Raw genomic sequence first — 23,542 nt, forward strand, 5'->3', positions numbered from 1 at the left:
GAGAAGTTTTTTAATGTTTTTAACTCCCTGTTTATCTCCTCCGATGATAATCATATCATCCACGTAGAGAAGAAGGATTATAATACCTGCATTAGAGAGTTTAACAAATATTATTGTGTCAAATAAACAAGATCGAAATCCAATATCAAGCATGACCCGACTAAACCTATAATACCAAGCTTTCGGTGCTTGTTTAAGAGTATAAAGAGCTTTGTCCAAATAAAGACTTTTTTTCTTAGGGACAATGATACCAAGTGAAGCTTTCATGTATATTTCTTCAACTAGGTTTCCATTAAAGAAAGCATTTTTGACATTCATCTGGTATATAGGTCATTTTTTAACAGATAAGGCAAATAAAGTCCTGACAGTGGTCACCTTAGCAACTGGGGCAAAGGTTTCTTTATAATCTATGCCAGATTCTTGATAATACCTTTTGGAAACTAACCTAGCTTTGTCTTTTTATATCACTCTTAGTTTTCACCTTAAATACCCATCTAACCTATGGGTTTCTTTCCTTGTGGGATATCTTGGATAGTCCAAGTCTTGGATCTTTCTAGAGCTTCTAGTTCAATTCTCATAGCTTCTATCCACTAAGGATATTCTATGGCTTGAGCATAGGTAGATGGTTCTATATATAAATGAATTAAAGCTATGCTTTATACTTAGATGAGGAAGAGTTAGGACAAATTTTTCATATGGTTTTGTGATTCTGGATGACCTTCTAGCTGAAACTTCGGATTGACTTTCAATGTTGGAATCTTTTTCTAATGTACATTGATGGTTAATGCTCCCAAGCCTAAAGTATTGTAAACAATTTTTTATCTTGAAGGGATTTCTCTTCCTTACTTTCATCATTATGAGATTGGTTTTCATCTACCGAATCATTTCTAGGCTCATAATTTTCACTAAACTCAAAATCAACATATTTTGGAATTAGATCCAACAAAAAGGAATACTAGGTTATTTCCTTAGTATTTTAAAGAATCTTTCTTTTTCCAAGAAAGTCACATTCCTGAAAACATAAAGTTTTTCACTTTTAAAATCAAAACATTTGTATCCTTTTTTTGTTATTTGCATAACCCAAAAAGACACATGGAATAGCATGAGGAGAAAGTTTATCATTTTTGTTAGTAAAAACAAAACATTTGCATCAAAATATATACACAACATTTAAAGATGCTACAACCCAAAATTATTTTGGCACTTATTGTTATAAGTAAGGTCATTGTGGTTTCTATAAAGTGCATATGTTTTCTTTCAGCCAAACCATTCTGATATGGTGTGTGAGGACATGATTTTTGGTGTGTAATGCCATAGAGATTTAAATAATCTTTAAATTATTTTGATAAAAATTCTCCCCTTTAATCAGTGCAAAAGATAGAAATATCATTTTTAAATTTATTTTTGACTAAGTTATGAAATATTTGAAATTGAGAAAAAACTTCTAACTTATGTTTAAGGAAATAGATTCAAGTATTTCTAGAAAAATCATCAACGAAAATTACATAATAAGAGTATCCACCTTTAGATAATAATAGGTGTCGGACCCCATACATATGAATGTATTGACTCGAGTGGTCTAGATAAAAAGAAAGTTTTTTTCTTGAAAAGGTAATCTTTTCAATTTTTCAAGAATACAATCTTCACAAGTAAAGCTTTCAAAATTACAAAATTTGTTTAGGTTCAGAAAGTATTGTATTTTGGATATATTAAGATGGCCAAGCCTCTTATGCCATAAATTCAAATCTACTTTTTGAACATTACAACATTTTTTAAGAAATTTCCAAAAAACCTATATAATATAGACCTTCTTCCCTGTGGCCTTCCCCAATCAGCTACCCTGACAGGCGATCTTGCACCCAACATCTATCAAAGGAGGAGACGTAACATCCATGATCAGATATTTGCGAGACAGATAAAAGATTTAAATTTAATTTAGGGATAAATCTAACTTTTGGTATTAAAAAATGGATTTTGAGAAAAAAATTCAAAATTTCCTATACCTTTTATTTCAAGGGATATACCATCCACAATAAACGCACTTGAGTTATCACGACATTCAGATAAAATATTATTGTTAAGTATCATGTGGAACGAGGCACCAGAATCAAGAAGCCAAGGATTTTTACCAGGATCCAAGAAAGACACAACAGCAAATCCAATGGATAAAGATGCTCATTTGAGAAAAGGTTGAAGAGCTTCCATAAGTTGAGCCAAAGACATGCTTCCAATGGATGATTCTTGAGTAAGGGCAATGTCATTTGGCTCGTAAGGAAACTCATAAAGCAGCTGTCTTCTCAAAATGCCTTCTAAGTTTGGGACATTGGGGTCTTATGTGTCACGGTTTGCGACAATAGTGGAAAATAGCCTTTTTATGTCATACTCATTTCCTTGTCTTCTATCATGCTCATTTCCTTGTCTTGCATAGTGTGGTGGTTTGTAAGTAATGTATATAATTTCTCGGTCTAGATACAGCAAGGACCAAGTCATCTTCATTCTTAGTAAAGCATTTTTTCAACCAATTTTCCTTCATACTTAATTCTTCTATAGTGTCTTCAATTGAGAGAATTTTCCCTCGATGAAGAAGCGGATTTGGTGGATTTGAATTCCGACTCAATCCATTAATGAATTGGTAAAAGTGTTTTGCATCTATTTGTTTTTGGCGAATTCTATATCTTAGAGACAATGTCATTTTGGTTCAAGAAGAGCCAACTCTTCCCAAAGCTCGAACAACTCATTATAGTATTCTTTAATACTCTTGTTTCCTTGAATCATATTTTGTATTTTGTCTTGCAAATTGCACACATGTGCAATATCCTTAAGAAAATAACATTTTCTTGATATAATCTCATGTCTTATTTGCATGTTCAAATTTAGCAAGGCTAGAGCAATTTTTAATATCAACACTACTAATAAGCCAAGACATAATCTTGGCATGCCTCATTCTCCGTTCCTTTCATTTTTTCTCATAGGTGGTCATTGCCTTGGATTTTTCAACGTCCATAAAAGATACCCTCCGTAAGAGATACTTTTCTTTCAACTTCTACTTTGGTAAGGACTAGTTTGGGTTCCAGATCAGTCTCATCCACTAGTCCCCATAACCCTTTTCCCAATATGAGGTGCTTCATGATTAAAGCCCATGTTACATAATTAAAATCATTGAGTTTTATGAGTTTTACGGGTTTTATGGTAACATTTTCATTGTCATCCATTTTACAAGGGCTAAAGGAGATAGAGAAGAGGAAGAAGGAATAGGAGTAAGTAACAAACACTCCACCACCAAGTAAGCAGATCTCACAAGCACTTGAATAAGAGTTATATATGAGTTTCAACGCCTCTAAACTTTAAGTGGCACGCTTTTCAATGCACTGAGCAAAATACAACTTGATCACCAGGCTCTGATACCATGTAATGAAATGGTGATATTCAAATATCACCACCAAAGTCCACAAAATACACAAGTAGACAATCAACAAGAGAAACACTTATAATGGAGTTCACACAAAATCTTCAAAGGGGTATTCTCACAAAAGAGATAAAAAATATGATTTTATTGATCAAGAAATGCAACAAAATGCATTGTTACAAGTGAGGGGTTTCACTCCTTTATATACACATCAAGGAACACCAAAGAGACATTAGAACAGGTCTAATGGCTCTAATAGAACTACAAAAAGGTAACTAACCTACTACTTAGTTATAATATATATATATATATATATATCAGTCACTGATATCGCCGATATTTTGAAAATATCGTGATATTATCGGCAATTTTAAGGTTGAAGATAATATCGGGAATATATCGCGATACTTTTAAAATATCGGCAAATATAAAAATATTTTGATATTATCACGATATTTTTGTGATATTTTCTGAGTTATTTTTTAAATTTAAGTTTGCATTTCTGTATTTTTGTTTCTTTTATATTTTAAAACATGTTTCTTTGTATTTTTGAAAGAAAAATAATAAAAAACTTATTATTTTCTTGGGTTTTTTGTTGTTATTTATATTTTTTCAATTTTTTAAACTCCTGAGATATTCCCGAGATTTATCAACTTTTGAAAATCTCTCTGAGAAATACCCTCGCCAAGAAATTACCTTTAACAATATAGGTGACTATGATATATATACACATATATGTGTATGTACATAAAATATAAACATACAAATTTAACACTTTTCACCATCGCAGCACACATATTGTAGTTGTTCCCATCAAAATTGATGGGAACAACGGTTACAATTTCTTTATCATCCATAGCGGAGAAGAAGAAGAGAAAGATAAGGAGCGAAGAAGTCCCAAGTTGATGTAGATTCACGATAAGCTTCTTTACACATTCTGAGCTTTCAACACGCCCTCTTTTCAAATCCACAAGCCTTCAAGAGTTTCTAGTTCTAATACCATGTAATGAAATAACAAGTGCACAAACACAATGTCACAAAAGGGCTACAAATGTGCGGATCCACAAATACAAAAGCCCCTTATGGGCCAAATACAAAAGAGCCACTAAGGGCTAAACACATAAACCTCACAAAAGAGAGCAAGAGCACAAATATAAAATAAAAGATATTATTCAAAATGCTTAGAACAAGCATTACACAAGGAGACAACAGCCCTTTTATATACAAGTGGGGGACATTGGGGAGCTCCCAATATAGTCATTGAGAGCTCCCCATAGGTCATATTTATGACAGTTGGAGAGCCCCGACTCTATGGTCATATTGACCATAGAGCCCCTAAACAAAAAATAAATAAAAAGATAAAAACAAACCCAAAACTGTCCCTAATGGACAGCACCTATTACATGTAAAAAAGACCAAAATACCCCTGGTCATATACCCAAATTACAGATCCAAAAATATATATATATATATATATATATATATCTTAAACAATACATTTTAACAGTATTCACATGGAGGACAAATATCAGTAAAGCTGGAAAAAAATATGCTTCACGGCTCATAATCCCTATTTTTTGGATGCAAATCAGAACAAAGGTTTATTATGCTCAATTGAGGATTAAACCCTTATAAGAAATAAAGTTCTTATCAGAATATGAATTGCATAAAACTGAAAGAACCCTTGACTATTTTAGCTGGTAATAGAATGAATCACATTTTTAACACTAAACTATACCCACTACATTGTGATTATTAATAGGAATGGGCCTGCTTTTAACAAGGAGATGAGGTGTGGATCAAGACGTTGTGAAAATTAAAGCGCTGACATGTCCTGACGGGGGATATTTGATCAAATAGCAAGAGGATCAATAAATAAAACCCAAGAACCTCTTTCCTTCTGTTTTGCGTTAGTAGTGCTTGTACACAATTGATTAGATGGTGTTATTACTTAAGTAGTTGGAAGATCGAGACATAGTGATGCGTCTTGATTATAGATGTATTTACCCAGGCCTGAGAGGGTGTTAAATCAAGTCCATTTTGTACTATTTATAGGTTTTTCTCTTTTGGGCTAAGCCAAGGGAAAAGCCAGTTCTCATTGGCCATGACCCAGATGGGTGTGAACCCACCCGACCCTAGTGCAAGCCTAACCACCAAAATCCACTGCACCCCCCCCCCCATAGTGCTCCCAGCTTTGACCTTGCGGCAAAGGATGCACACCCCATATGTCAAGCAACGTCCTTCAACTTGGATGCTTTTAAGTTGACCCAACTATCTAGGGGTATAGAGCAAGGTTGCAGAAAGGAAAACTGAAACGGTGAACGAGGCTTTCCAAGTGCATGTGAAATGGGAAATGAGAAACTACCAAGAAATGTTTAAGAAAAGCCTTAATAACATAATAAATTAATGAAACCAAACATGAGAAACATGTATCCCACAAAAGGGAAACACATGGGAAATGTGTTCCCGGTAATATGGGAAATACATTTCCCATAGAGTGGGAAATGTGTATCCCTTAGGGTGGGAAACATGTTTCCCATAAATTTTTTGGTGTTTCCCAAACATTTTGAAAACGCAGTGTTAAACATTTCAGAAATGGTTTCCCAGGAAATGTGTTTTTCATCCTCTTACAGCATTTCCAGCAACCCTAGTACAGAGCCCCTAGTGTTGTTAATGCACTTAATGTTAGAAAGGTAATTTGGCCATATATTATAAAACCGCCTTAAGAGGTAATGTCTATCATAAGAGGGGTGATAACCTTGATATTCACAAAAAAAAAGGACAACCTCATCTCCCCCTTTCATCCATCTCCCTATCTCATTTCTTCATCTTTCTCTTTCTTCCCTTTCCAACAGCTTGAAATAAACTGAGATATGTAGGATCCAAGACTGTTACAGTTTTTGAAAAAATACTAAAATGCCCTTGTAGGTGTCAATTAGTGCTATGAACCAATGTTGAATCTTAAAAATCCTTCAATGAAAAATAGTTTCATAAATTTGTTTACATCCACTAATGGTACACACATGCACACATACATACAGAGGCAGAGGCATGCATGAGGAAGGTAAAAGAGAATGATAGCAGCTGCTTTTATATCAAGCAAGCCTAAGATAGAGGTCATATTTCAAAGTTTTAAAAAAAAGAAAGAAAAACCTCAAGCTGACCTCTTTAAGCATGTTTCCTAAGGTTGAGGGAGCTAAGCCACTCAGCACATTTATCACTGCTACTGAAGACAAGTAAATCAAGGGACTATCCACATAAAAAACCATCTAGAAAGAGAATCATAATTTTGAACACTAAACAACAAAACTACTAATTCAAGAATAGTAGTTATTTTTCTCTCTTTGATGGGCGTAGGTGTGGGGTGACCATTAGTAACAATAAAACTATTACCATATATGATTTAGCCAGAAATACCAACACCAAATAAATAAGCAAATTATAGTTAAACTAAACAAAGAAAAGCAGAATCTTCTTTTCTTTTCTCTTTAGCATAAAGAAAAAAGTTGTCCTCCAAAAAGGAAAAAGAATTAATCACTTTGTGCATAAAGTTGTGCAACGCCAAGCGCATATTCTTGTTTTATTTCTTCTCCTTTGGGCATTCAAAAAGGAAACACTTTTATCAAATCAAAGGAGTAGTGTCACCCAAGATCTATAAGGCAAATATTAATTAATATAAGAACCAAATAATTCAATTAATTAGACAAAAAAAACAGTTAAACTAACAAAGAATGCCACAATTATTACAATCACTAAAATAATGCAAGTACAGAAACTTACACGCAAAGGAGTCTGGGCAGCGAGTCGCTCAAGCACAAAATTTGCAACAAACGGATCAGCATGCCAATCATCACTTTCCTCCAATAGTGATTCATAACTAGATAACAACAATGAGTACTTTGGTTTCCATTCTTGACCAGAATTTACACAAGCGGCAAAAGAAGCCATATCCAGACGGTAGCATAAGAGGTCACAGAGATGGTCTACACAGGATATCTGTCATGATAAAGTAAAAGAAATCTCAAATGTAGCACATAACAGGCATGGCCAAACTACAATTATATCCAAGCACGAGTGGTTCTCCAGTAAAAAGGAATCCAACCTCTTCAGATTGCTTTCCGTAAAAGGAAAATTCTTCCAGTCGTAACTTCTGTGATTTACTTTTCCATAAGAATTTCATTAATTTTCTCCGTGCTGCAGTTTTACCACGTAGTAGGTCCCAACCCATGGTAGCTACAAGAGGTTGAAGAAGGGGGAAAGGTGAAAGAACCTGCCAAGCAAGAACAATCAGATCACCAGCACTAGTGAAGGAAAAGAACATACATGAGGCCAATAATAAGTAAATCAAGGCAAACGCACAAGCACAAATGCATATATCAAGCCAATAACAAGTAAAACAGGGCAAGTACGTGACACAAATACAAGAACTACTGCAAAAAAGTCAGCCATCTAACACTATCTGTTGCAGAAGTGCCAAAACCATACATACATTGCTAGCATCTTCAAATTGTTCCTTCTTGATTGCAGCTAAAGCAGCTTCCACAACTGTTTCCATAACATGAAGCCCAGAAACACGAGCATAGTGATACATGTCCCGCATGCAAAACTTAATTATCAAGTTCTTTGAAGATGTATCATCCTTAGACTCCGCAGCATCATCCAAATCTGAGGTTTTCAATAAGTCCTGGAGCCGTTGTATGGGAGGAGGGAAAAATCTGCTGTTGGAGGCTCTGCATTTCTCAATTTCTTCAGAGAGTAATTCATCTTGAATAGACTGGCAAAAAATGAAAAACAATCTGATTGTCCAATCATGTCAAATTTCAAAACCTTAAAAGCAGTAGCATAGTACATAAACATAAAGTCTTGGGCCATGACTTCATGTGTGCAATCTTACTGATTGAAACCTCTAAAATATGCCAAAAATCTAGCAACACCAACTCCTCTGAATGTTACTCATACAAACAGAGATATAAAAAATTTAAAACAAACAATTATAGAACACACAATTCACCTTTCAAAAGACAAAAATAAGAACTATCTTTAAGTGGCTTTTTTAATCGGCACTGACCAAGAGGAAATGTCCCAAAAAATGCAAAACGTATAAAAGAATTTTTATTTCTTAGACTGAATTTACCATTCAAATAGAAAAGAACGAACAAGAAGTAAAATGAAATAACTGCTTTACAATAGGAGATGCACTTCACTGACACATGCCATATTTCAGGATTTCCTATTATAGCACATATTTGCCAAAAACATTGATGGCACTGTCAATGGCAACATATTTTAGTAAAAGAAAGTGACCACAAGATCCCGCAGTAGAAGAATGGCATGGATTGGGATAAAATTCAAGACTTTGTTGTGCCAACAAGAGTGCAACATACAAAACTCGCAACCATACATTTCACAAAAGGACTAAACATATTGATTATCACTATGTGCGTGAAGAACTCCTAAAGAAGTCTATCATGCCGTATGTCACCTCAGAATATGAGTTGGCTGATTTTTTTACAAAAACTCTTTTTTCACCGTGGTTTCACTTTCTACTAGACAAACTTTCAGTTATCACACCGTAAGTTTGAGGGAGTGTTAATTTGCATATGTATATAGTTATATATATACATATCTATCTATCTATCTATCTATATATATATATATATGTGTGTGTGTACACATGTAATGGTACATATATAAGTACATACATATGTAGATATATGTATTTTCAATGCATGTAATGGGTCATGCCCATTAGGAGCATTTGTTAAAATACATGTAATCAATATATATATATATATATATATATATATATATTCAATCATACCCGATAAGGGTATTCCTGTAATTCTGCCCAATAGGGGCATTGTAGTCTTTTTATTTTTGTTTTCCTTTTTCTTATTTTCCTTTTTCTTTCTTGTATTTTTTTGTTTTCTTTTTTTCTAAAATGCATTTAATGCATTCACATTGGAGGGGGTGGGCAACAAGGTGTCATTGGGCCCCCAACGGTCACAATTGTGACGGTTGGGAGCCCAACGACACCTTGTTGGGCCTCCCAATGTGGTATCTCTCTCCCTTACTTTTCTCCCTCTCTCTCACTCCTCCTTTGTAAAGTATGGCTTCTTGAAGCCCTTTCTTGCATTTATAAGAATTTATGTTTGCAAGCCATTGTTGGCTTTTGTGTATGTCCTTTTTGGACTTGTTCTTTGCTTTCTATATGTGAATGTCCATTGTAGGACATTGTTTTTATTTTCGCATATTTCCTTACATGGTATCAGAGTCAAATGTATGCTCTTGATTCTTGATATAGCTAGTTGACTAGTTATGTTTTTCATATTATATTCCTCTTTCTCGGTTCGTCTTCTTGAGTTTAAAATGAAAGGAGAACAAAAGATTGATCTCTCCTTCAAACTTAATGGTTTCAACTACATGATGTGGGCCGCCGCCATGGAGAACAACCTCAAGGGTAAAAAGCTTTGGGGATACGTCATGGGCACTATTCCGGAACTGCAACTCCAACTCACCAAGATGGATGGTGATCAAGAAAAAGCTCTTGAAAGAAATGCCCGCATGAAGGCTATTGAAGATCACCAATCTAAAGTGGAAGATTGGGAAAGCAAGCATGCAAAAATTCTTGCTTGGTTCATGAACAATGTGGAGCTTAAAATTTGCGCCAACATTGCTAAATTTCGGATGGCAAATGAAGCATGGTTCTTTATGAAAGGTATGTATACTCAAAAAGACCTTGCTCGTCAATTCTTTCTCCAAGAAAAAATCTGAACTATTAAGAAAGGAGAAATGGGTGTAAGAGATTACTTTAGTACCCTTGGACCCTTATGGGATGAGCTATCTCTACTAGAACCAAAGTGGGTTTCTAGTGAAGATATGGAACTAAGAAGAGAACAAATGGAAAAAGAACACTTTTTCCAATTTCTACATGGGCTTAGTCCCGAATATGAACAAGTTAGATCTTCCCTACTTCATAGATCTAAGCCTCTTACTTTGAAAGATGTCATAGCCGAAATATGCCAAGAAGAAACTCGTCTTGGCATGATTATGGGTGGAGATGAAGTTTTGGTCGTGTTTAAACCCAGCAATCATGTGAAAGCCTATAAGCATCCATACTTTGGGAGGCAAAATAACTATAATGGCAACTATAGAAAAGTCATTTGCCATCATTACCAAGAACCGGGTCATATAAGACCTAATTGCCCTAAGCTAAATGAAGTACCAAAAAGTAAGGTTGCCTCCGTTGAAGAAATTACTCAAAAGAAGGAGTCTATCAAAAGGAAGGAGTCCTTCTCTCTTGCTCAACTATCGGAAGTACTCCAAATTCTCACTCAAATCGCCATAAACTTCGAGTGTCGTCATAGCTTCTTCGTCTCCTCCAGGTATGTCTTCTTGAATTCTTGATTCTGGAGCTTCCTTTCATGTGACCCCTCTTGAAAATGGGTTTTCTGATTTGTGTAATAACTCTAAAAACTCTTATGTTTCAACCGTCGATGGTACATCTTTACAAGTAAAAAGTTTTGGAACTTTAAATTTTTCAAAGAATTCTTTGTGCCAAACGTAAGAGTGGTACCTCAACTTAATTTAAATCTCATTTTTGTTTCTCAAATATGTGATCATGGATGTGAAATCTTCTTCTCAACTAAGGATTGTTTTATACAGGATCTCCGGTCCAGGAAGCAGATTGGGCAAGGCCATAGGAGGGGAGATCTCTATTGCATGAACAACTTGAAACTTCCCACTAACTCTTTTTGTAATCATATCCAAGATAAAAATATTGAAACTTGGCACCAAAGACTTGAACATCCAAGTTTCTCAAAAATGTACTCATTTCCTTTTGGAAAGAAATTTTATAAAGAGAAACATTTTGTTTGCAAGAATTTTAATTTTGAAAAAATGAAATCCACTTATTTTCCAAATAGAACTTTTGTGTCCAAAAGACCTTTTGAGTTAGTCCATTCGGACATTTGGGGTCCTTCTCCGGTCATATCGAAAGGAGGATACTCCTATTATGTTACTTTCATTGGTGACTACACTAGATATGTGTGGATCTATTTTCTCAATTTAAAATCTGAAGTTTTGACTTCTTCAAGAAATTTCATATGATAGTCAAAAAACAATTTTCAAGTAACATCTCTACTCTTAGATCCGATTCGGGTGGAGAGTATCTATCAAATGAATTTCAAAATTATTTGGAAACAAATGAAATTTGTCATCAAAGATCATGTCTTAGGACTCTCCTCAACAAAATGGTCTAGCTGAAAGAAAGCATAGACACATTTTGGAAACCACTAGGACACTTCTTATTTCCAAAAAAAATCCAAAAAGTTATTGGGCCAAAGTCGCTTTAACTTCAACTTACTTGATAAATAAAATGATATCTTCATCCTTACAAAATACATCTCCATATGAAAAATTATTTAAAGAACACCCGATTTCAATAGATTAAGAATTTTTTGGTGTAAATGTTTTGTCGTTACACATAAAAGAGATAAATTATCACCTAAAGCTATTGAATGTGTTTTCTTAGGATATGGAGAAAATCAAAAGGGTTTTAGATGCTTCGACCTTAAAAATAACAACCTATATGTATCTAAAGATGTAACCTTTTTAAAAAATGAAAATGGTTTTGAGAAAACTAAAGATATTGACGAAAGCGAATATGCTTTCTTATTTGATCTTCTCTCTCAAGAAGATGTGACTCCTCAAGAAGAGAAAATCTCTAATGATTTGTTGAATGATCTAGAGGATATTCCTCTTAACAATGTTGAAAATGAAAGTGATAGACCCATCCAAACCTATGTTAGGCGCGGTCAACAAGTTCTCATGAGTGTCTTAGAAAAATACTCTCAAGGTTCCAACATAGAAGAAACCTCTTTAAGGAGATCCGGCCAAATCTCCAATCCTCCTAACAGGTTTGTTTCCTATGAGTCTCTAACACCAAAGTATAGAGTGTGTCTAATTGTGTTACACTCTTTTCATGAACCTTCACATTATAATGAAGCCAAAAACATTCCCTAATGGGTTGAAGTCATGAACTTAGAACTTAGTGCCCTTGAAAAGGCAAAAACTTGGGAAATAACCTCATTACCCACTGGAAAAAAATCTATTGGATGTAGATGGGTCTTCAAAATTAAAACTAAAAGTGATGGGTCATTAGAACGCTATAAAGCCTGGTTGGTAGCAAAAGGATACGCTCAAGAATACGGTATAGACTATGAAGAAACCTTCGCTTCCGTAGCTAGGATGACTAGTTTTAGGACTCTTATTGCGGTTGCGTCAGTTAAAAAATGGCTTATTTATCAATTAGATATTAAGAATGCATTCCTAAATGGTAAATTAAATGAAGAGGTTTACATGGATCCTCCACCAGGAGTATGTATTGGTGAAAATAAAATTCTCAAACTTAAAAAGGCATTATATGGTTTAAAGCAAGCTTCAAAGGCTTGGCATGATAGATTTAGCAATGTAATGACAAGTTTAAATTTTCGCTCATGCTATACTGACACTGCTTTGTTTGTGAAAAGTGCAAGGTCTCCAGTAGTTATTCTACTACTTTATGTTGATGATATGATCATCACTGGAAGTGATGAGCAAGGAATCAATGATATTAAAAAAGTTTTAAAAGAGAATTTTGACATGTCTGACCTTGGTTTCTTAAGATATTTTTTAGGAATTGAAGTAGCGTACTCTCCCCGAGGGTACATTCTCTCTCAGATGAAACTTGCTACTGACATTTGTTCCAAGTTTGTCATCTCCGATGATAAGAAGACAGAAACTCATGAAGTTATCAATGTAAAGTTAAGGTTGGAAGATGGAACTCTCTTCGAGGATCCTACTCCCTACCGTCAACTTGTTGGGTCTCTGACCTACTTATCCATCACTCGGCGAGACATAGCTCATGCAGTTCACTCAGTCAATCAATTTCAACATGCACCTACAACTGTGCACATGAGTGCAGTCTTAAGGATAGTCAGATACATCAAAAACACCATAACTAAGGGAGTTTTTCTTTCCTCTTCGTCATCAGTTGATTTAATTGCTTATACTAATGTTGATTGGAGAGGAAATCTCAATGATAGTCTCAACTACTAATTTTTGTGTTTTCTTAGGTGACTCTGATTTCTTGGAGATGCAAGCATCAGCACAAAGTATCATTGTCCTCAACAGAAGCGGAGTATCGTGCAATAGCCACTACAACCATGGAGCTTGTGTGGCTTAGAAGTCTCCTCAATGATATGGGCATAGTCATCTCTACTCCTTCAAAGATATGTTGTGACAACAAAAGCGCAATCTATATCGCAAGCAATCACACCTTCCATGACCGTACTAAACACATCGAGATGGACTGTCACTACGTTCGTGATGAATACCTAAGAGGAACCATAGCACTGTCTTACGTTACATCTGAGTACCAATTGGGAGACTTCTTCACTAAAGCCCTTGCTGCTGCTCGTTTTATGTTCCTTCTCAACAAGCTTTCGGTTATATCCTCGTAAAGCTTGAGGGAGGGTGTTAAAATACATGTAATCAATATATATATATATATATTCAATCATACCTGATAAGGGTATTCCTGTAATTCTGCCCAATAGGGGCATTGTAGTCTTTTTTATTTTTTTGTTTTTTTTTATTTTTCTTATTTTCCTTTTTCTTTGTATTTTTTTTCTTTTTTCTAAAATGCATTTAATGCATTCACATTGGGGGGGCCAACTAAGAGTCGTTGGGCCCCCAACGATCATAATTGTGATTGTTGGGAGCCCAACGACACCTTGTTGGGCCTCCCAATGTGGTCTCTCTCTCCCTTGCTTTTATCCCGCTCTCTCACTCCTCCTTGCCTATAAATAAGTGGGGTCTCCCCCTTTGTAAAGTATGGCTTCTTGAAGCCCTTTCTTGCATTTATAAGAATTAATGTTTGCAAGCCATTGTTGGCTTTTGTGTATGTCCTTTTTGGACTTGTTCTTTGCTTTCTATATGTGAATGTCTATTGTAGGACATTGTTTTTATTTCCGCATATTTCCTTACAACATTGTGGTCTTTTTATATCATGTAATAGGTCATGCCCATTAGGGGGCATTTTGTAAAAAAATTTCCTGTTTTTTTCTTTTATTTTTTGAGCTTTCTAGCTGTTGGGATTAGCCCAACAGCTAAGCTAGTTGGACTAGCCCAATGCTCTCGCTTTTGCTCTATAAATATGGGAGTTTTCTCATTGCAATGTTATGCCTTCTCAAGCATATTTGTGACAAACAAAATTATTTATTTTTTATTTTAGCCCCTTAGTGGCTTGTTATTGTGTGACTTTTTGGGTTCGTTTGGTTGTGGAATCACATGAAATTTAGAAAGTGAATCTCATTTGAACAATACCTCAAAAGCAACCAAACATAAAAAGAAATTGGCACAAAACTCAGAAGCAAACCTCATAAAAAGCGAGGAAAGTGAAACTCATTTGTGTGAGATTCACTTTCCCATGAGGTCTCATAAGATTTTGAAAGTGAATCTCTTTTGAACAGTATTTTCACTTTTCAAAAACACAACCAAATGTACCCTTTGTGAATTTGTATCTTGACCTTGAGTGGCATATTGTTCTTGGCACTAGTGTACTCTTGTAGCCCTTAGAGACATCCATTGTTGTTTCATTACAGTAGCATCGAACACTTTGTTTGTGTGAAGATAGGATAGCCCTTAGAGACATCCATTGTTGTTTCATTACAGTAGCATCGAACACTTTGTTTGTGTGAAGATAGGAGATTAAGAGCTGAAGACAATATTTATTTTTGGAGAAAGTCGTATTGCAGATTTATTTGCCAAAGCTTGTCTACATCTAGACATTGGGAGTTGAAAGACAAGTTGTCCATGGTCTTGGACCATGACAACTTGATAGGGGCTGTTAGAATAACTTTCACCATGTGTAGCTAAATGAGATTTAAAAGAGATCTATCCCATTTTTTTCTTGGATTAGCCAAATCAAATAACCTGAAGAGGTTAAGTTAATTACACGAGTTTCAAACTCCGATTTGGGACAATACTCAATAGTTAGTTTTATCCATGGTTGTCAGTCAGGAAACAGGAAGCGAGAGCGGGAAGCGAGGCACTTTCAAAAATTTAGGAAGCAGGAAGCGGGGGACTACTTAGAAGCGAATCACGAACCATCTCGGAAGCGACCTAAGAAGCGAACCGAAAGTGACCTAGCAAGCGAGGGGGAAGCGAAAAAAGAAGAAAAAAAATAAAAAATAAAATAAAAAAAAAAGAGAGAAGCGAAGGGGAAGCATGGGAGAAGCACGCTTCCCAAAAAAGGAAACGCTTCCCCACGCGTTTCGGAAGCGTGACATTTCGCGCTTCTGAAACGCGTATCGGGGAAGCGCGCTTCCCCAACTGTAGGGGCGCTTCCGATAACTCTGGTTTTATCTCTTCTCCCACTGTCAGAAGAATGAAGCAGATATCTCCCTCTATTGTTAGAGTTATTTCACTTTCTGAATGTTAACTACCTTGATTTCGTCCAGAAATTCACATAGAATCTTTGAAAAAGATTTACTTCAATAAGAAAGGACTTACTCTCATTGGGATGAGATAGTACACCGCTACTCACTAGCTTAGTGGATCAATGTATAATATTGACTCTAATGGTGGTCTATGGACAATTTTCTGTGTTTCTGGTCTACAGCAGAGTAACATGTACAGTAATAGCAATTTGTAATTTGTGAAATGTTCCCAAGCCCTAAATATATTAATACAATGACCTGGAAAGGACCACTGATCTGCCTCTATTTCCACAACAATTCTGCCACCCTCCTCTCCTCTCTCCCTCTTTACCATATGTACTGTATATGGAGAGAAGACAAGAGGTTTCTGCTTTTGTTCTGATAGGCATGTTTGACTTACCAAGCATAGTTGGCAGTCTTATTTTTGGGCCTTTTTTATGTGCAGAGGTTGCTAGAATGGAATGGTTGCCATGAATTGCTCCGGAGAGTCGATTCCTTCTTCATATTCTAGTTGATGGGACAAACACTGGAACATCCACACACACCACAGATCACATGTATACAGTATGTATGCACGTATGGAGAGGCAGAGGGAGTCAAGCTGAAGGACTAAGGTTGCCAAATCAATCACCAAATGAACATCTTAATGAAAAATAAACATGATCTGAATTCTCAGATCATTATTCACTTTGCAAATTGGTTAACAGTACTCGCCACAAAAGTTTGAAGGTTAGAGAAAGCTCATGCAAACGAACATTCCCCATATAAATAGTGATTAGCAGTGCCTTGTTAAAGCACAATGAAATTGTAAATTACAACAGAAAAACAAATAAAACGTTAAAATGTAATCAAGAGAATTTTCGAATTTCCTGAGTGATGATAGAAACTGCTACATGCTGATGCCTATGATACAAACTTTATTCTTCAGAATTTCTGGCGAAGAATCCCTAATGATTATAAGAAGCCATTTTACTTGAGAACTTTTCAACAAGACTAACATAAAAGAATTAAGAAATTGAGGAACTAAGCAAACTTGAAAAACAGCAAATATGATTTTTCAGGTCTTGCCGAAAAAATGGATAATTACTCAATGATATTGTAACTATATTGTTAATTAGTTTTAATGATATTTTAAGAAGACAAGATATTGCTTAGATGCTTCATTTTGAAAATTATTATTGCAGATAATGTGCCAGTTTCTGAAGAGAAAGAAGCTTCTCAAGTGGGTATAAATCCCACAGCCATAGGGAACCTTGGCAAACATCAAGAAGAGGCATGCCAATACTGATCTCTTGCCAGACGCATGTTATGCTAAGGCTAATAGTTTTTCATGGTCTTGTACCTCTTATAGATACTGGAACTCATAGGGAAGAAAATGGATTTATGGATGGAATCAAATATGCAGTATTTACAGAAAAAAGTATTTGGTTATTGGGGAACAATCAATATACTTCTAATGTCAAATCAGGATCAACTAGGGCAGAAATAAAGCATTGGATCGAACTCTTCTTTGGTGTCAAGGTAGTAGCTATGAATAGCCATTGACTCACAGGAAAGGGTAGAAGAATGGGACCTATTATGCGACATACAATGCATTACAGACGTATGATCATTACGCTTCAACCTGGTTATTCTATTCCACCTCTTATAGAGAAAAGAACTTAAATACAAAATAAATAAATACTTAATAACATGGCGATACATTTATACAAAACTTCTACCCCTAGCACACGCAAAGGAGCCGTAAACAGTCAAGTGAAATCCAATCCACGAACAAATTTGATCTATGGACAGCATCGTTGTGGTAAAGGTCGTAATGGCAGAGGAATCATTACCGCAAGGCATAGAGGGGGAGGTCATAAGCGTCTATACCGTAAAATCGATTTTCGACGGAATGAAAAAGACATATCTGGTAGAATCGTAACCATAGAATACGACCCTAATCGAAATGCACGATTGACCTTCCATGACCGATTGATTGACTACTTGGGCCTTGAAGAACTCTTCGATGGTGACCTCAGGGTAAAGTGCTTTCATGTAGTACCATTGACAGTATTTCAGCCATTCTCTAACCCATGCTCTCAAAGACGCCCACTCGAGGAAATCTTTCATCGCTCAAAAAGGTCATCCAGAATCAGATTCAGCTCCCGGGGATGCATCTCCTTACAAAGATGATCAATAATGATTCCACGAAGATACGGATTGATAGAACCTTACCTCTCTTGTTAGGTCAAGGTCTCTCCTATCCTAACAATCAATGTCTTCTCAAAATAGTGAAACGTGCTTTTTATAAGCTTTGAGAAAAATATCTCTTTCTAGTCTTGTCTGTGTTGTTGCTCCACCTTCCCTCCCTCTGGTCACTGGTGGGTCAGTCAATGTGTCGTTCCTGCCCTTCGGTCAGTCAGTGAGTAACCAACTATCACAAGGATACACCAAAAATGGTCCCATGTCATGATTGACATGCGTGGACACATGATACAACGCAATTATGGCCACGACACATTGTTGTCACGGTTTTTAGCGAATTGGGCTTGGTCAATGACATGTCATGCCTCACAGAGTCATTTTCAAGCTTAAAAATTAAAATAAAAAATGATGGGTTTCAAGTCTTTCTAGCGAAACCCTAACCCCCTTGTTCATTTCCCCTCTCTTTGTGCTGCACCTCTCCAAGCTCCCTGCTCATTGCAATGGTGAGGGCATTGCGGTGATGGTATCACCCCAGGTCTCTCTCTCTCTCTCTCTCTCTCTCTCTCTCTCTCTCTCTCTCTCTCTCTCTCTCTCTCTCTCTCTCTCTCTCTCTCTCTCTCTCTGGTAGAAGACCAAAAATGGGGAGGAGGAGGGCTGCTCCAAGAGGGCAGTCTCTCTTTCTCCCTCTTTTTGAGTCTCTCTGAGACTATGATAGTCTTAGTCGCCCCCTGTGAGGAGTGAGGACTGAGGACCGAAAAGGGGGAGGAAGAGGAAATTACATTTGCCACTCGATACAAGAAGGAATCATGGTAGATTTAGGCATTGCATGCCCCCGGGTTTGTTATTATTTCTTTCCCGTCTGTTTGATTTGGTTCTTTCCTCAGAAATTGGCACTTATTACACATACCCAGTTTCAATATATAGAAATAATTATTTGAAAGAAACAGTATGTTTAATTAAAATGTGTTGATTTCAATTGTATTTTTGGCCTTTTATGTGTCCTTATGATTAAAATAAACTTGATTTTTTCTTCTTGGTATGGTTTACTTAAGCCAGAAGAATCACTCAAATAATGATGCTGTTTTTTTTAACATTAGTGATATAAGTAGAGGAGAAATTGCATTCATATCTGAATTTCCTAAGGTTTTAAGAAAACAGTTTCATTAATTTTGATTATTGGTACACAATAAGGCTGGTTTTGTCTAAATATGCTATGGGTTTTTATAATTCTAAATAATACTAAATATCATTCACATATTTTATGATCCATGTTGAGGTTAACTTGCTGCAGAAACCAGAAGGTTGTTTTGTTTGTACTGGAGTTTGGTGCCTTCAATGCCTGTCGCAGAGATAGGGCGTATGACTGCCCTTCAGAAGAACAATCCATTCAACTTAGATGCTTAAGTTGATCATTCATCTTCAGAAGAATCAGCAAGAATGGTTAAACATGGTTAAACTTGTTAGTTGATGCTTGTTAAGATTAGTGGATAAGTTAGAAATTTAAAATTGTTTGGCTAGTTTCCAAATATATATATATGTGTGTGTGTGTGTGTCCTCGTGTCCTATTTTTGAAAAAAAATCTTGAAACCGTGTCACGTATCCGAATAGTGTATCAGTATCCTCCCGTGTCTTTGTGACATAGGTAACCACCATCTGTTGCTAGTTCCTACAGACTATGAATTTGTGCATGAGATTGGAAACTAACTTGCAAATGTGAAGATTTAACATTCCTAAAATAGGAGATAATCCTGACAAAGGTTGAAATCATTGGAGTCAACTAGATACAACACAAAATGCACAAACTTCAAGCAATCAGCAACTAAATCTATCAAACAAGTTAGTTCCTCTGAAAATAATTTAATAACAAGTTGCTTGCCAAAAATAAAAAATTCATCAAAAGAATGCATTCCCCACATGCAGCTAATGAACATGAGATTATGAGAAGACATATTTAGTTAACTCAAGACAAAGATTGTTTAAGTCAATAAAGCAGAAACATAATCACGCCATACTCTGCCTACCCTCCACTACCACAACACAACCAGAAACCACTGTGAAAAAGTTGAATAAAAATTAACGGATGCCCTGATATAAGATATTACATGCAAATTTCAACTAAGTTAAATACAAGCACTTAGAATGTTCAAACTGAAGCTTGTGGCCAAATTCTACATTACCTGAATAATTTGAGCTAACTCCATGCAGCCAGAGGACAAAGCTTCCCTATACATCATCAACAATTTGCCTTGTCGGCCAATCCAGGTTTCAGGAAAAATGTCCTCGTGCAATATAACCTTTTTAATCAAATCTTTCAAAATTAACCTGCAAGAAAAAAAACTCTATGAAGCATACGATGACATAGAAAGCTTATCAAAGAAACAACATATTTAGGATAGCCTCATCTGTGAAAAGGCAACAGATCATCCAATTAGTTTGATGTCGCAAATCATGAAGAAACACAACAGCCAGCAACTAGGAATCAGGAACCTAATCCTCAGTCCTGAAAGATTTTTTATAAATATACATATATATAGAGAGAGAGAGAGAGAATGAGTGAGTGATCAGTTCCTCCTACCGAGTAGCAAGGTGTGGTGGACAGTCCTAAATTTCTATTTTTTTCATTTTACAGTTTTTTTTCTGAAATCTGACATCTACATGGTTTAGCTTAGACCGAGTTGTAGGGCGAGGGCCCTGGATTCAGTTTTTAAATCAGCCGATTATGACATATGAGCAGGTTTTTGTAAGGCTTAAAAAAACAATGGCTCAGAATTTCCAAAGCTCATAGCATCATATTTTTTCATCAAAAAAAACATGTTTGATTCAACAGCCAATTCCTAGCAAATAAATCACGCTGAACAGATTTGTGGGGTCTAATGTGCAAAATATACTTTCAAATATAGAAAATCAGTACTGTCCGTACTGTATGGAGTGTAGGAAGAACCAATATATATATATATATATATATATATATATATATATATATATATATATATATATATATATATATATATATATATATATAACCAACACTAGCACCGACAAAGGAAGGACCATGAAGAGGTAATACGCTGAAATCCACATCCTTCAATATAAAATGATCAATATTACAACAAACACATACAATTTGAAGAAACTATTATGCACAATCTGAACCATTTACCATTGCTGCAGGGAGAAAGAGAGGCTTTACTTTATCTCTGTTAAGAATCTAGAGAATTCCATACTCCATTGATAAGAACATAAGCAAGTAGCAAGAAAACAAGTCAACATAATTGTGTCACATTTAATATGGTGGTGGCAGATACATGGAGAGTCATCTGGTTGGAAAGGAACTTTCTTGTGTTTGACAACAAAAAATCAGACCTGCATGTTATATGCAGCAGAAGGATCATGTCGGAAATTCAGCTCATGGGGAAAGAAAAATGGACAGATATAGATTCGGCTATGACATGTTTGGTTTGGTTGTTGAACTTAGTCATGGTCACAAGTCTCATTCTCGGGAAAATATCAGCGAGGGAAGATCTCGTGATATTTTGAAAAAAAAAATGTTTTTTTCTTGGGAGAATCCCTGGAAACATTGGTGCATTTAAATATATATAAATAAATTAAACTATAAAAATAGAAACGTAAATATGGAGAAAGATTATATTGACAGAATGGGTTAATCTGGACAGTAACTTGCTTCCAGAAGTATATATATATATATATATGGGGTACAATCAGTCCTCGAAAATAGTATTTGTTAAGGCACAAAACACCATTGAACAAACAGATTCTGCCTTGCTAAGCTGCACCCCAAGGATATGGCATCTATATCAGTAAGTAAAAAATTGTACCAATCGAGTGTGCTCAAAGCTTAATTAAAAGTCCAACCACGAGCAAGCATAACTTGGCCAATTCTGTATCTTGATGGGATTCAGGCAAGCGGGATGGATTCGAGGACATCAAAGTGACCTAACCCATCTCTCCCCTCTTCCATTGTATTTGTGCAACCTGGTGACTACTTTTCAGTTGTCACCCTTCTTTGCATTCATAAATTTTTCCGTTATTGCTTTTGAGGGGGTAAAAATCAATGAACAGAAACAATTATGTTCAAAAACAAATAAAAGTTGATCACAAAGGAGAAAGAAGGAACTAACGTACCGATACTCATCCACTGGGACTCCATAATCAAGATGGAGAAATCGGATGCAAGAAACAGCTTTGTCGACAGCACCATCCCTCAAATGCTCACTCATCTGCTCTAAATGTGCCCTCTGAACAACCTGCAAGACCTTAATTCCCCATCTTAGGTCGTCCCCGCCCACCGGTTTCACACCTTGGTCAGTAACCAGACTAACTACCAATCCTGGGTCCTCCGGACAATCTGCCGGCTTCCTCTGTGCCTGCAAATTACGACACAGAGCATCAAAGAGCTCCGCCTGATCGCACGCAATCCGCTTCAGGCACCTCAACTCGCTCTCAAGAGATTCGAGTTCGACTTCTCCAATGCCGCCGCCACCACCACCACTGGCATGATCACCACCCACGTCTTCCCTCAACCTATGCAGCCCCAGCCGCCAGACCCTCCCTAAAACCGAAACTGCATCCACGGGATACAACTCCTCGCTCACGGAGGCCCTAGCGAGATCATCCGACCCCGGATCGAAGCTCCCGCCCTCCTCCGAGAGATGGCGGCGACCGATCGCCTCCAGGTCCGGGAGCGCCTCATTGGAGACGCGAGAAATGATCGATTGGACGACGAGAAGGAACTCTACCCTGAGAAATAGGGTTTCGGGGGCGAGATTCCATGTCGAAGACGGCGATTCGAACCGGGAGAGCTCGAGCGACGACAGCCACGCGAGGTGCGAAGGGGAATTGCACGTTTTGGACCAGAGGATTCCGTCGAATTCGCCGCCGTTGGCGACTACGGTCTGGAGGATGGCGAGGGCGATGCCGGGGTCTCGCTTCTTGAGGCTGAGCAGGGTTGCCCTAAAGGACTCAAATTGGGCGAGGAAGAGATGGTTCGCAGCAGCCTTGCAGAGAAGCTGGACGTCTTTGTCTCCTTCCATCTCTTAGGAAGAAGTAGGAGGAAGAGGAAGAAATGGCGGTGAATTCATGGCGCCACTGAGATAACTCCTAAACCGTTTCTCTAATAAGGTATTTATAGAGGAAAATGACTGTAGTTTAGGGCAAAATTTAGACGTTTTCCAAGATGTACTACGATTTTTTAAATCAGCCTAATGTTTTTTTTAGATATTTTAGTCGAGTAGTTCTCACTATATATCTGTACGTTATCAGGGTATCTAAAACTCTCTTTATGTTCTTAAAGAAATTCATATAACCAAATATGATGCAGCCAGAAAAATGTCATTAAGAAGAGGAGAAAGCACAAAAAAGAACAAAAGTAAAAGATTTCATTATACATAATTAAGCTTAGCATATCAATAATTATGTTAGGATCATGACGCCTGAGGAGGTACAAATG

The 23,542-nt window shown here is 36.5% G+C and overlaps 1 protein-coding gene across 2 annotated transcripts in view; it reads right to left on the bottom strand.

The window, feature by feature from the left end:
* LOC149833665 (zinc finger FYVE domain protein) overlaps window positions 1-23,188 on the bottom strand; it is a 162,911-nt gene extending 139,723 nt beyond the window's left edge. For both annotated transcript variants that reach the window (XM_090010931.1, XM_090010932.1), the window contains exons 1-5: window positions 22,219-23,188; window positions 20,253-20,397; window positions 7,896-8,180; window positions 7,509-7,676; window positions 7,187-7,402 (exon numbers count right to left, since the gene is read on the bottom strand). In XM_090010931.1, coding sequence (XP_089867057.1) covers window positions 7,187-7,402; window positions 7,509-7,676; window positions 7,896-8,180; window positions 20,253-20,397; window positions 22,219-23,126 — 1,722 coding nt within the window. In that variant the 5' untranslated portion in view covers window positions 23,127-23,188. The remainder of the gene's footprint in view (window positions 1-7,186; window positions 7,403-7,508; window positions 7,677-7,895; window positions 8,181-20,252; window positions 20,398-22,218) is intronic.
* Window positions 23,189-23,542: the final 354 nt, after the last annotated feature.

Source organism: Nuphar pumila, chromosome 6 (assembly GCF_984573655.1).
Source record: "Nuphar pumila chromosome 6, dmNupPumi1.hap1.1, whole genome shotgun sequence".
NCBI classification, from domain to species: domain Eukaryota; kingdom Viridiplantae; phylum Streptophyta; class Magnoliopsida; order Nymphaeales; family Nymphaeaceae; genus Nuphar; species Nuphar pumila.